Here is a 14,909-nt window from a genome sequence, read left to right on the forward strand (position 1 = left end):
AATGTTCATAAAAATATGTTCAACTCCCACAGTGTTGATCATGACAACAACCTTTGTGTTCAGTTTTATAGTTTAAAATATTGAGTCTGGACCTCACATGCTCTTCATGTGCAAGACTCAGCTCTCCATTTTTCCCCAATATGCCAATGTTTTTTCCTGTTGGGCTTATTGCATAGCAATATATCCAGTTCTTCGAATACACCAGGTAAACTGTAACAAGCCTGACTATTAAAATGCTCATTTTTGAGCTTAGTAGGTGGTCAGGATTACAACCATTAACTAACCAATTCATTACTTAGTAGCCTGGACACTAGAGGTGGAAAATATGGAAACTAATATGATATGCACGTACTATGGACAGTAAAAGTACAGATCAGTATTACTTATGTCATTAACTAACCAATTCATTACTTAGTAGCCTGGACACTAGAGGTGGAAAATATGGAAACTAATATGATATGCACGTACTATGGACAGTAAAAGTACAGATCAGTATTACTTATGTCTTTTATCTCAGTTTGGCTTCACTCAGATTACACCAGACCTCTCTCACTGATATACCAGTGCCTTGACCTAAAAAACACCTGCGACAAAAGGTAGACTTGCACTGTTGGATTTGTTTGAGAAGCATTTGTTGTATTTGTATGACAAATGCTGTATTTAAATCTGCATAAATTCTTAATAATGTGCACAAATAGATTTGTACTTACATGACTAGCTAGAAAAAGCATCTCTGAAAGCTACCAGTAAGAGCAAAGGAGTAACACAAAAACAGATAGCAACCTTTAAAAACGTATATTCCATCAAGGATATTTACTTTTTACATATTCTAGTAGGTAGAAAAATTCTCATTCTTATTCCTTCCCTGAAAAATGTACAGTACAGTCAAAGGGTTTGTTTAGTCAAGACATATTTTACTTAACACACATGTTGTTATATAGCACTTTTATGTTTCACAAAAAAAGGGGAAATTTCTTCTGACAAACAGTGCTTCAGTGATTGATCTCAAGCACTATGTAAGGGTAAACACAGCTCTCAAAAAACATCAATGAATAAAGACAGATGTTTTGACAGTATCGGTTGGGAGGCACTAGAGAGAGCAACATTTGTATTAATTATTCTGTTCTATATGATTTTACTGTAATCTTTATATTCTAAAAGCGAAAGTATTGTCCTTGTCTTTGAGGACTATATTGTAGCAAAAACCTCTGGTACTCAAGAGCCTCAACTACTTCACTCTGGGCTTCCTCACAGTTCCACAAGAGATATGAAGTTATCAACACAAAACGCCTTTCTTGGAAACTACAAATAACTAGATATTTCATTTCAACCTCGCCTAAATCACATACAATGCTACCACTGGCAGAGGAGGTCAGAGCATGTTAAATCAAAAGTCATATTGCAGATACATGTAAGCCTCTTAAAAAAACTGAGCCCAGCTTTTTGTGAAATAAATACACATGTCATCTTCTGAAGACTAGACAACACTAACGGCAAGTAAGCACCAGCTCATATTTTATATTCGAGTGGAATTTCAAGATGGAAAATCGCTGAAACACACGCAACAAACCTCAAGAAATATACCTGAACCACTAATTCCCCTTAAAAAATATTTTCCGGTGCACTGAAAAGCCATGACAAAGTCAAATTAATCAAATACAAATCCAGCAAAGCTTTTCAAGCAGATCTTGAGACTAAGACAATGATATTTTCCAATCTGGATCTCCAAAACGCTTGTTTGCACAGTTTTTCAAGAGGAAGTTCTAACAAAAGGGCGGATTTCATTAAGCAAATCCTCTATAAGCTTTATCAGCACCACTCACCACAAAACCCCACTCTGTTTGCTTTAAAACCTTGACAAAGAGCCTGCTTTTTAGAGAGTCACTTGATTCCAAAATTAAATCTTCAGCATCACAATGCATTTGGTGTTTCCGCAGAAAGAAATATTCACTGTGCTGCTAAAAACATTTCCTTGATTGCACAGAGAGGTATTAAAAGAGCTCTAGGAACCCCATACGAGCAGGGCAACTTCTCAGCCAACCTGTAGTAACTCTATGATTTTACTAGACAAATCACAAGTCTTATCAACTCATCTCAAGCATTAAACTCAAGCATTAAAAATAAAGTTTTACTATATATACACCTCCAAGACAGACCAGATCATAAACTTCAGCAGGTCCCAGAGAGCTATTTCAAACAGCTTTTTAATTTCTACTTTTCAAAAAGCAGATGATTTTGCTCTGCCATACCCGTGTAGCCAGTTGCTCACCCACATTTATTGTTATTGCCAGATCACAGGGTCATTGCACAAAATAAGACGATCAACCGGCCCCAAGGCCTCCCCTTGGGATGGGAGCCTGAGCTAATGCCAGTCTTATCTCGTTGCCTGTACTGGTCCTAGTGCCAGCTGAACAGCTTCTATCACAGTCTAACTTTCTAAAAACTGTTTTTCCCCATATTTTTACCTCTTCCTGGCTGAAAAGGCATCAACCATAACTTGACTGGTCTGCCTCATAGTGACTTGGCTTAGTTCATAAAGACCATGTTTTAAGAACTAAAAAAAGCACAAAAACAAAAAGAGAAACAAATAATTGCTGTAACAAACTATTACATCAACATGCTAATATTATAACCACGTGCAGACAGTCTCTCTTTCTGGACATCTGGACTTTGTACATCTGATATAAGAACTTGCCACTTTTTCATTTTCTGTAACTCTTTGCAGAGCGCTGAAAATATTTCACCTTGGAATCAACAACACATGGGAAAGAAAATTCTTTATTCTCTGATATTTATTTGCTATTGAATTACCACTGTAAATGCAAAGACAACCCATCATCACTAAGAATGCTTAGCATCTAGCAGTTCAGATATATCCAAAGTTAAACATCTCATCACAGTCAAAACAAACGTGCAAAATCTGTACGACACGTAAGGAACATACATATAATACAAATTTAAGTCAGATTTTACTTACAATCTTGTTAACTTCTGCGTGTTCTGGAAAAGCAGCTCTGGAAGAACTTGCAGTTTATTCCTGTTGAGACGCCTAAACAAAAACAGAACAAACAGACAAAAACTAATTATCTTCCAACTTAAGCAGCTTATTCTATTATGCATAACCACATACAGCCCCTATTAATACACAGAATTGAAATTTGTGCTATGAACTGAGCGCAGAGTGTGCTGTACACCAAGGAGACCATGTCACACGCAGACCACCTCACCTCAAAGTCTGAATACTTTGGTATGGATAAAATACATACACAACTTTTCAATTTCATTTCATCTTTGAGGCCTACTGACAGTGACTTCTTAAGCATCACCTTTGAAGCTGATGAGCACTGTTGTAGAAGAGAGGAAAAATACAGATACTCAATGATGTGCCGATTTGATTGTTTCTTTAGGGTATTTCCAAGAAAGTTTCAGAGAAATTCAATGTTTATATGTTAATCCATTTGACTTACCTTGAAAAATTTTACGTTTATGAGCACACCTTATCATTTGCAAGCAGCCTACTGCGTTACAAGTGACACCAGGCTGCCAGCTACAAAAATCATAAGCCTTCTCCCCTCTGTAAAATGTAAAAATGCAAAATCTAAAAGCAGTCTCGTTTAGAAGTAAGTCTTTTTCCTACAATCTTCTTTCTGACACCAAACCAGTTGCTTGCTTTCCCAGCCCCAAGGAAAGGTATTTGCATATGGGAGCTGGCCTAAGCTAAAGAAGCACAGCTCTGCTGTTATAATTGTGCTCATATATAAGAACATATTTATGCCTTCCTCCTTCCCTATCAACATTAAAGGTTCACTAAATTAGGTAACAAATCTATTTCTGCTAGAGATGTGATCTCAAAAGCCGCCAGGATTTTCAGGCTCTCTCCGACGCTGAGCCCCCAAGAGCTGGTGCCCCGTTCCCTCACACGCTGAGCATCTCCACTCAGAGAGGCCTGAATTCGTTGGGAATTGCGAGGGGTTCCTCGGAGCTGCAGCCAGGGCTGCGGGGACGGGAACGCAGCCGTTGCATATGGCCACCATGTGCGTGTGCCTCGCTGGAGGCCGGGCGGGGGAGAGGGAACGCGGCGCTTCCCTTCGCGCCACGCAGGCCGCAGCGAGGGCGGCTCGGGAAGGCGCCGCGGCTGCCGGGCCGTGGCGCAGCGCGGCGGCCGCACGCTCACCACACGCCACAACGGCTTCGTTCCCCCGTGCTTCACCACCCACCTACCTGGCCGGTAACTCCTGGAGAAAGGAGCAAAGCAGTAAAGGAAAACCTCAACTCCAAGAAAGATCCATCAAAGGATACTAAGCACTAGTTTCCCTTTCGGAAAGTGTGTGGCTGGTTTTAAACCAGGGTCCTTCATCTATAAGAAATGCCAAATGTTTTTATTTAATTAAAGCTGATTTTGAATTTTCTAGTTTAGTATTGACAGCAGAGTAATGTCTAATTTAATCCACATCAAATTCTTTTTTCAGTTAACCATGTTTATACTACAGCACATTTGATACTCATCAGGATGAAATACAATGAAAAAAAATGTGATAGAAACCTTCAAATGGTTAACGGGCAGGAGACCTTTTATACCAGGCTGAATTTTTTAAAACTATGTTGTAAATACACATATATAGTACATTACCCAGCATACAGAAACACAAAAACACTGTATTGCTATAAAAACTGTTTTACTCTTTTCACACTGCAGCACTCAGTGAATGCTGAATTAATCCACAGAGATCAACAGCTCAGCGAAACTCTTCCCTTGCCTTAACTCACGGAGAGGTCAATATTCAGAGCAATGTTCTAGCACATATCAGCGCTCATGTACCCACGCAACATACATGATCCTAGCCTTCAAGAGTTTTAAGTACACAGTATTGCTGTCACAGTGGCAGCTTGCAGCTAGTATTCCAAAACTAGGTAAGCAATGGAAAAATAATCTGAGCTAACAACAACCATTAAAAAAGCAACCAAACAACAGCAAAGAGAAAAACACAGCTTGGATTGCTTCAAGCTTTGGAAGCTCTCCAAACATTTCCATCAATTTCCAAGACTTGTTTCAAGCTCTAATTCTTGCAAAATCTCATTTTATCCATGGTTTGATCCTCAGTGGGGAGTGAGCAGGGCATTTTCTCTTGAACACCACCAATCGCATTCAGCCAACTCATCCTGCCATGCTTAGATAAAAAGACCAGATTAACTTCTGCAAATGTAGATATGTTCAATATGGGATACATTTAAACACACTGCTATTTATTAAGTGCCAAATCACCATCAATAGCCAACCCTACTAAAATTTCTAATTACACTGCTAAAAATATTTTTGAGAGAAGTATCATTAGGAAATTTCTTGATACACAAGTAGCAAAGTACAACTCGGGATGTTTCAAAATCCTACACAGAACACATAAAGATGTTTGAAATTAATGAAAACAATGGCTGTTTATTAGCACCTTTCCTTTCAGCTTGACAGGACAGTGCCAACTGCAAGATGCACTTGATCCCCTCACACGGGTAACTCCAGGGCACGCGAGGAGCCCCGCAGGGCACTGTGGCACTGCCCTGGGAAACGCCAGCGTGGGCCCAACACAGCCTCGTGCCATGGTCCCCATGTGACAGTCCAAAGGGCAACCACAACACACAGCTGCACACAGGCAGAGGTGCAATTGCAGAACACCCATGTCCCATGTTTGTCTGAACCCTTCGCTGTGACATCCTTGTACCTCCAGCTGCTCACAAGGAAGGTCAGCCTGGAATTGAGGGAAAAGCACCCCAATAATAAGGATCAGTGTCTCCATGTGGGATCCATGTAGCCAGAGACCCATTACAAAAAACATCTCGTGTTCCTTTCCTAACCCCTTTGCTTCAGCAAGCCGAACAAAGCTTCCCGGCCGCACTGCTGCCTTACCTCAGGGTTATGAAGAGAAGCACCTGAACAGGACCGCAAGCTGCTTCCCCCTTCGCTGAGGTCTGCTCACAGCTGTTTCAAGTTCTGAGCTGATTGCATTGAAAACAGCACCACCTCATCTCCAGCAAGGCTCAATATTCCACTGCCATGCCACAGCTAGAGCTCCATCAGGTCAGCTAACCCCTTCTTGCCCATGCATGTACCTACATACAGCACAGTGGTGCTTCTGACCCGCAGAAATGGGGGCCGGTTCTGGACCCAGAGCACCGTGTTACTTTGCACACCCCAGCAGGCCTCGGTCAGCGACGCTGCCAGCACCCAAACACATCCCCACACTGAGCGGCCGCAAATCTGCTTTATAAAGGTCTTAATTCATTTACAACTTTCCTCATTAGAATAGTATTTCTAATTTGATAAAATACCCGGGAAAAGGTGAAGCCACTGACTACTACAGTAAGACAGGTGAGCCAAATTCCTGTAAAAAAACACAACTCTGTTGAAACCGTTTATATTCTTTTCTATATTGAAACTATCTATATTTTATGAATATAGATATTTCTGTTTTTAAATTGATAGTTTTTTAAAAATAAAAATGATAGATAAATGGTATCTGGAATTTGATTTAAAAGCCAATCAATTTTTGCAACCGCAGTTAACACTACTGTCCACATAACAAGAGAACGCTGCACCCATTCTCCAGTTTTGTCAATCTGGAGAGAGAACTCAACCTTCAGAAGGATCCTCTGCATTTTCCCACAAGCCCTGCTAATGAAGCCGAGAGCCAGCCCAGCTCCTCTGCAGTATGCCAACCACCTGCAAACTGCAGCACACAGCAGAAAATCTCTGCTCCATCCTCTTCTACAGTGTTAGAAACACACCGGCCACACAACCCACACACGCACCTTCACAGAGCCGCAGCCCGGCAATACCGAGCTAGGCCCTGGGGAAGGGGCCTGGGATGCCCTACCACGCAGGTTTATTTGACCTGGGACTATTGATGGAAACCGAGTGGCCCATAAAAGTGACGCCCCAAAAGTGACCTAAAAGCCATCCACTGACTAACTCCGCACGACAGCTCTTGGCGTGTCAGGAAAGGGCTTCCAGGAGCCGCACGTCTCTGCCGCAGCATCCCCATGCAAGGGCAGCCCCAAACATCTCCTCACCCGCGCTCCTGCCGGAGAGCCCTTGGGAGCAGGAACCGGCCAACGCAGGTAAGGTGTTTCTGTATGCAGGAATTCACTACAGAATTCAAATACTGTTTCTTCTAAAACAATTCTAAGACCTAAGCATATTTTTTAAAATTAATACTGTTTATTAAACTATGAAATTGAGTTTCAGGCACAAGCTAATGTAGGTGTGTAAATAATCAAGCCCTCTCATCACCTTTATGCAGGAACACAGGGTTAAAGCTTCAGACATTTGTGTAGGCAGCACTTGATTTTGCAGGAGCAGTTATTTACATACACTACATAAACATATGCATAATAATTTTGTACAACACAGTAGTTTTCAATTATAACTTTATAGGATGAAACCTCCTCCTCCTCTATCTGCCCATAAGTTTTTAATAAAAGAAGAATGACTCCTTTCTTCAAGGCTGCGGAGAGCAAGACATATCAGCACTACCCTGAAAGATATAAGACCATTATTCTGGATAACTGCATGAAATTATTTTCAAGGCAGATACAAAATAGGATAGACATGAAAATAAAATCAGATTGGCATGGGAACTTCCAAGAAATTTACTAAAAATATCTTTAAAAGAAAAATAATGAGCTATGAACTGTAAAAGACTTACCTGCTATAACAGTTTGGTAACAAGCCTATTTTCCTGAAACACAGCACTAAACTATTTAAAAAGTAGTCCAGAAAAAAAAAAGTCATAAGGAGCTGAGAGAAACTTTAGAAAAAACATATAAAGAAGGGAAAATAAACAAAATAAAGCTTATTAAAACAAGAGAAAATATTGCCTCCTCTTCCCGCAGAAGATCCCAAGTTTTGCACTGCAGTGTCAGAAACGCTGCAGCTGAGCTCACTCAAGGTTGATAAAGGTGCTGGGCAGCAGATTGGGCTCAGGCATGCGCAAACAGCCAGGTTTAACCCTTCCTGGCAGCAACTGGGCACCTTTCTGCCAGTGGAACATAATGGTAGCTACTCTTTAAGGTACTCTACCTATTAAGACTACCTAAATTTATTACTCAGCTAATATTTGCAAGCTCCTAACATAATTTTGCTAGTATCAACTATAGCTGATTTAAACAGAAGAGCGGAGGAGGGAAAGAAATATAGGAAGAATTGAGAACATCTCAGGTGCAACTGCCTGCAGGCCATCACCCCTACACTGCTAATTGACAGCACCTGTGGCATTTAAAAGCCAGTGAGAACACACACAAAAACACAGGAGCTTTGCCTATTTTCTCCCACCTAGAATAGACTTAATTTCAGATAATTCATTAAATTACTGAAATAAAGCTGCTTGTGCTTTAAGACTGCTGAAATTCATTATCAAAGTAAAACCTAACATTTACCATAAAAATACCATGTGCCTCATAGGTGGAAAAAATAAACCACTAAAACCAAGTATTTTGTCTTGCCTGCACAGTAACTCAGATCTGTTGGGACATTAATTTCATTGATCCCATGGTACAGTTTTTAATTGTCACATCAGGGTATGGAGCTGAGACTAAGTTTAAAGCTACCATAGACGGCTGCCTTGTAGAGAAGTAATAAGGGAACCCACAAGTAAGGGAAACTATTAAACAAGTACACAGGATACATACTCAAACATTTCTACCAAGCAGTTTCTGTTTCAATATAACCGTCAGATATAACACCCATGTTGGCGCAGAAAAATACAGCTGTATTAGATTTCTTGGATTACATTTGACCTGGTTTGGACCTGCATGAAAAAAAATCAGAAAGCCCTTTAAAAATAAAGCTATAAAGAGCCTTTGAAACACTGAAATATTTGTAAGCACAATGGAATTTATCTCAAGATGCCACAGTAACCTTGTATGGATAAATAGTTGGTTAAAATAAAGGAAAGAGAATAAGGAGGTCACTACTGAAGTCAGAAAGGGACCTCCAAGAAAGTTCATGCTGCTCAGATTTACTCATTGATGACCTGGAAAGCACAAGCAGAGAGGGCCACTCAGTGACACAGAAGCGTCACTTCTAAGTGTCACTAAGTGATGGCTGATACTCACAAACTGCAGAAGGAGCTAATGGTATTGAGCCTCTGAATGGCCAATTCACACATATAACTCATTGCTAGTAAAACATACGCGAGGAAACTGATTTTTCTTTTTTAAGTTCATGCTCACACCAGCAGTCTGCAAGCTTATGACTGCTTTTCAGGAAGTAGACCCATAAAAGCATCCACTCCATGTGGTGTAGCAATCTAAAAAGCAAGAGTATAAGGAGTTATTAGGGAAGAAACATATAAGATCATTATTTCTCCATATAAGATCCTTGTTTCTCCATATAAACACACCAACACCTTCAATACTGAGCAAAGTTTTGACTTTACACCTCAAAAAGGAGACTCAGTGTGAGACTCAATAAAAACTTTTTTAAAAAATCAGAAATTCAAAGAACAAAGTAAAAAATTTCTGGTTACTCTTGCAAACAAGAAATATATATACTTGTATGTGTGCACATATGCATATGTATGCATACCCACTTATCCCTCTACATGTATGTATGCATGTTACTTGCTTTTTGCTTTGATTTATTTCTCCCAAAGCCTTTGTGTCCCAACTGGGACATCCTCACCTTCCTCCACCTAGATATAATGGATGCAATTCTGTTCTCATACAATGCAAATACATAAATGTCTGTACTTCACAACTTCAGCTTGTTACAAACTGTTTTTTTTCCTGCTGCTGACTCAGATAGCCTCTAAGTAACATCTTGTTTAGTTTGTGACTTTTTAAAATCACTACAACTACAAATCCCATTTTCCAGTGTTTTATCAACATCTCCACGAGGTCATATACTACATCTTCAAAACCTCTGTTTCAAGGAAGAGCAAACAGGGCTCTCCCCTCCCATAACATTTTGCTCATACACACAGGAGGGCCAGTTAATTGCCCCCCTCCTCAGCCCCCTGCCCGCGTGGGGGCTCCGATGGCCCAAGGGCAAGGCAGGGGAGAAACCAGGGCAGTGTCAATCACAGGCTATCAAGGGCCCTTAAAAAAACAAGGGGGAAGTTATTAACTGTGAAATTCTTACCTTCCTGGCTCCAACTAGGCTAATAATATTTCTTCCTCTGTCTGAAGCTGGGATAGGAGGGAAACTTAACTATTAAGATTCCCTGAACTATTAAAAAAAAACAGAGCAGCAAACAGCAGCTGGAGTTTGGTGAAATATAGTGCTTTATGGTCATGCTGCAGCTTGCAAGTAGAACTAGGATTGCTGCAGTTTAATCATGGTCATCCTGTAAAATAAATACATAAGTAACAGGAATAGGCGAGTTGTTTCCTGTATCATCCTTTGGTTTTATTCCTTTTTTTTCAGCTTCTGGCTGACTTCTGAATGAACAACATCAAAAAAACCCTCAACTCTGATGGGACAATTTTCAAGTTTTTAACCTGGTGGTCACACTTTCCTGGTGGGAAAAGTTTCTCCAGGATACCAATCTCCGCTGTGTCCCTCATGATTACACAATTGGAAACAGATTTGTTACTGTCATAGTTATCTCCTCAAAAGTGAATGGGAGCTAATCTGGCGTAGGCCTTTGCATGGGGTAGCGATGGAAAGGAACAACACACGTTCGGAAGCACAATGGGCCATAACTGATTTTACATACATGCTTCCTTTGTAATGACAAAACATACTTTGCGGTAGCCATGAACATTCACTTGAACAAACATATTTTTTCAAAAATTGCATAACAAGATGCAAGCTACAATTCCCTGCAACCCAAGGAATGCAACTCTCATGTCCCATAAAGATGAAAGACACGTGGAAGCAGTCGCCTCCCTCCCTGTTGGGACTGTGTTGTTTCACAGGTGACACGGACTCTGCAGTGGGGCTGTTCTTCGCACAGGAGCCCTTTGAGCTCGTGCTCTGCACTCTCACCTGCAGAACAGTTCTACTGGGAGTGAAAAGCAGAGTGGAAAATCCCTTTTCTACAAATGTACAGAGAGGGAACAGCTCCTAACCATGCCAGAAATGCTCTCTGTGCCCTCCCCGTTGCCCCCCAGAGATGTTCATCTCCCTCCCTGATGTACATGAGCAACACAAAAGCCAACTGCAAATGAGAAGCGAGTGTTACTCAAACTTGGGAAACTGCCAATTTCCAAGGTAACTTCGTTCCACGTTAAAGCTACTGGCTTGGTGTGAAGATTTTAAACATCCCATCACTAAAACGTGCTTCATGCAAACTGCAAATGTTCATGGCAGGCAAGAGCACAAGTCCTAACAGTCATTTAATTTGCTTGGTTATGGTGGAGAAACACGAAGAAAGGAGCTGGCTTGTGGCATTTGAAAGATCTCACAACTGCCCATGCGATCAGTGCCTGTTTGGATGTACGAGTGACCTGGCTTCACTCCAGCAGCCTGTGAGGTGCCCGCTGGCCTCTGAATTACAGGTCTGCTTTTCTACTGCCCCTCCACAGCTGGACAACTAAATTAACCTTGCAAAAACCTGCATATTTGCTGCAAAATTTGTAGTATTCTACATTCAGTTCCCTTCCAAAGTTGAACATCTTTCAAACCTGACTTAGCTTCACTATTTTTATTCCTACCAATTACGCAAACCATTGTGCTCCAGCAGAAAGTCACCATTACAGAGCTTTTAAATTTCTAAAACAAGAGCAATTTTACAGAAGCAAACATAGTACTCCAGCTGCTAACACCTGGAAATTATCCAAGTAACTTTGGGCTCACTCCCCAATTTGGTCATTTATTTTATTTCACACCAAAAACATCTGGGTCTCATTTCTGGCACTAAACAAGCTAGCTTTTCCTCCTTTGTTATAAAGGGCTCTGTGACATTGTCCTTGGAGAACAGCCTCGGGGAACATGATGTAGTTGCAGTAGTTTCTAAAAGTTACTTTAAGAGAAAAGCGGTTACATGACAAGCTTGGGTGTAACCAAGAAGCAGTAAAAATGAAATAATGCACTACAAGAGATTCGGACAGAAAGAGAGGACTTATTGAACCCCAAGGAATTACTAAGTTTTCTTTTTTAACCAGTACTGACTTCGGAAACAGTAAAGTAGAAGCATGATCATAATTTCATTCAATATTTGCATCAGAAAAGACTATTATTATCAAGAAATCTGTTATGGTCATTAAAGTAGCTTCTTCCTTTACTCTGCATCCCATTCTTTGTATGGGAAAATAGCCCGAGTACAGCAGTTGCAGGGAGCAAAATAAAAAGAAGCCAACTTTGTCCACTACAATCTGTCAGCAGCTCTTTACATTACTACAATAGGAAGTAAAACCAGATGATATATAATGGGATTTCAGCAAGGTTGCTACAAGGAAGCCCAGGGTGACCATAATACAGGATTATGGTGTGGCGTAAATGAACTTCACTATTTATAGGACACGTTTGTACAGCGGCTTTTACCAAAACTGAAAAAGATGCCATTGCATGTTGCTGAGGAATGGTGTTTTGAAGGAGAACTGTTTATACCAGTTACGACTTTGAGATCCCTCATTACATGTACAGCAGACTGGGTGGTCTCAGCTCACACTTTCAGAGCTGTCGGAAGTTAAGATCTTATTAGTTATTTTTCATTAGACTAAAAAAGTGTTATCTTATCCTCCATCAGAAGCAGACTAGAGTTCTCTCTCTACCACACAGCAGCATACACACTGGAAGCTCTGAAATACCTTTCACTTTGCAGCATAATTACATAAGAACTCCTTCTAATTTTCCAGGGTTCTTTTAATATGGAAAATCTGCTACTAAGATGAAAGATAAGGCCTCTAAAGACTATGCACAGATTTCCTCTTTCTGGGAACAAACTACTAACGCAAGCAAAAAATCACATGCACCAAGTTGAAATTTCAACATTTTCCCAAAACGAACATTAAAAAGGACCTTTTAATATTTTCATGTCATGGGCATTAGCAACTCTGAGGCCAACTTCTTGCACCATACAGAATGGGAAGCATGTGCTAACACCAGTCTGAACTGAAAATGGGAATGGAGAATCATATGCATCAGAGCACATTAATAATTAACAGTATCAACATCAAAGAAATCCTGTAAACGCACAAGTGGCAAGTAGCATTTCATGGATCATCTCTTACTTCAGCAGCAGGTATTGATAAAACCATTTACGTTCACTCAGAATGGTCGATGGTATCTGCCTTTCCTCATCATGACTGTACAACCCTTCACGTTTTCTACTAACTGTCCAAGCCTGCACTAGTTATCTAAAAAAGCTTCCTCAGCGATCCCTCAGGCTCCCAAAGACTCTCTGCCCTTCATTTCTGCCATGCTTTCAGTAAACTCAATAGCCATGTTCTCTTATTTCAAATCTAAAAAAAAAAAAAAAGGGCATTCTCACAAAAACTTCAGATCTTCAGGCCTCCCAACCTTTAGGGCACAGAATGAAATACAACAGAGCATGTAGTGACCTTTCTGATGATTCTTTCACAGCCTATGTGGAAATAACTGGACCTAGTCCATTTACTATGGAATGCATTTTAATACTCCCAAGCATCCACCACTTTTGGAACCTCAAAGACAAGGACAAGAATACAACAGGAGTACTGTATCTTTGCACAAGTTAGAGTGGTGAGGGCAACACGCACGGGCAAACTTCTCTTACATCAGAGAACAACCTCCCTCCAGCCAGACTAAACCTCTACCAAGAAAGCAAGCAGTAAATTCTAGTCTGAATTTCTCTAAGGCACGTTGCTCCTGATGAGTTTGTTTTTATCAGACTAACTATTTCCAGAAGTCAGAAATAGCTGCGTATAATTAGCTTGCACATAGATTTTCGTGTTTTTTTCCAGAAGCAACAGAACTCAGTTCCCATTTGATCTTCTTTAATAACTCGATAGCGGGCCAGCTCACCAGGCCTCCCCATATATAGTCAAGAATGCTGCTGCGGCAGGAGCTGCTCCGTCCTCCCGCGGCTGCCGCCCAGCAGAGCGACTGGAACAGGAGGACGAGCAGCATCCAAACCCAAGTGGATGCTCTCAGCAAGGGATACATCTTCCAAAGCCAACTGAATGGAGATGTGGAAATAATTAATTAAGAAAAATAAAGAACATACTGTACACATGACTCAAATTTTAGGAGTTAAAGGCAGCTCTTGTGACCAATTTGTCACAAAGTTACTGGAATTACCTATTGCAGTTTAGTCAACAGGCATTTTCTCATGGGCAAGCCACAAGAAATAACCAGACACACACACAAAAAAAAAATGTTGTCATCAAAAATGCTATTAGCTAAAAACTAAGAAAACACCATTTCTGGTTAAGTCCCACCAATCCACTTCCCTGGAAGGAAGCAGCTAATTATCAAACATATGGGTCAGTTTTCTGAGGTTCATTGCACCTAGCAGTACCCATTTATCTCATATATTCCCCTAATATGCTGTGTCACATTTACATCCACACCAAATGATCAAAGCCCTATAAATAAATAAATAAAGTCAAGTGAATAAAGTAAATAGGTAATTTAAACGCCAGGTAACTTTAGGTAATAGGTAACTTAGGCAATAGGTAAATATACAAAATGTAGAACATTTATATGAACCTTAGTAACCTCACTTCTTGTCATCCTCATGCCATAATGCCTTGAGACAGAGAAAGATCTGGAGAACACACTGTCTCTAAGCAACTGAGAACATAATACTAACACAAAAAATAACTATAACCTAACACAAATGATTTTGTTGTATTCCACATGGAAAGCTGCACTCTCAGGTAAGCTCCAGGTCAATGGACATGAATGAAACAGATGCGCCAGAGGAAAAATAAGATCGGGACTGCACTGATCTGACCCAAGAAAAAATCTTTACTGTGAGGGTGACCGAGTA

The 14,909-nt window shown here is 40.5% G+C and overlaps 1 protein-coding gene across 1 annotated transcript in view; it reads right to left on the minus strand.

Moving 5' to 3' along the window:
* The window catches only part of SLIT3 (slit guidance ligand 3), a 353,962-nt gene that overhangs the window by 307,316 nt on the left and 31,737 nt on the right, over positions 1 to 14,909 (minus strand). The window contains exon 4 of the mRNA XM_088522712.1: positions 2,978 to 3,049. Coding sequence (XP_088378838.1) covers positions 2,978 to 3,049 — 72 coding nt within the window. The remainder of the gene's footprint in view (positions 1 to 2,977; positions 3,050 to 14,909) is intronic.

This window comes from Tinamus guttatus, unplaced genomic scaffold (assembly GCF_059628265.1).
Source record: "Tinamus guttatus ecotype Peru unplaced genomic scaffold, ASM5962826v1 Tinamus_guttatus_pri_ptg000155l, whole genome shotgun sequence".
NCBI lineage: Eukaryota > Metazoa > Chordata > Aves > Tinamiformes > Tinamidae > Tinamus > Tinamus guttatus.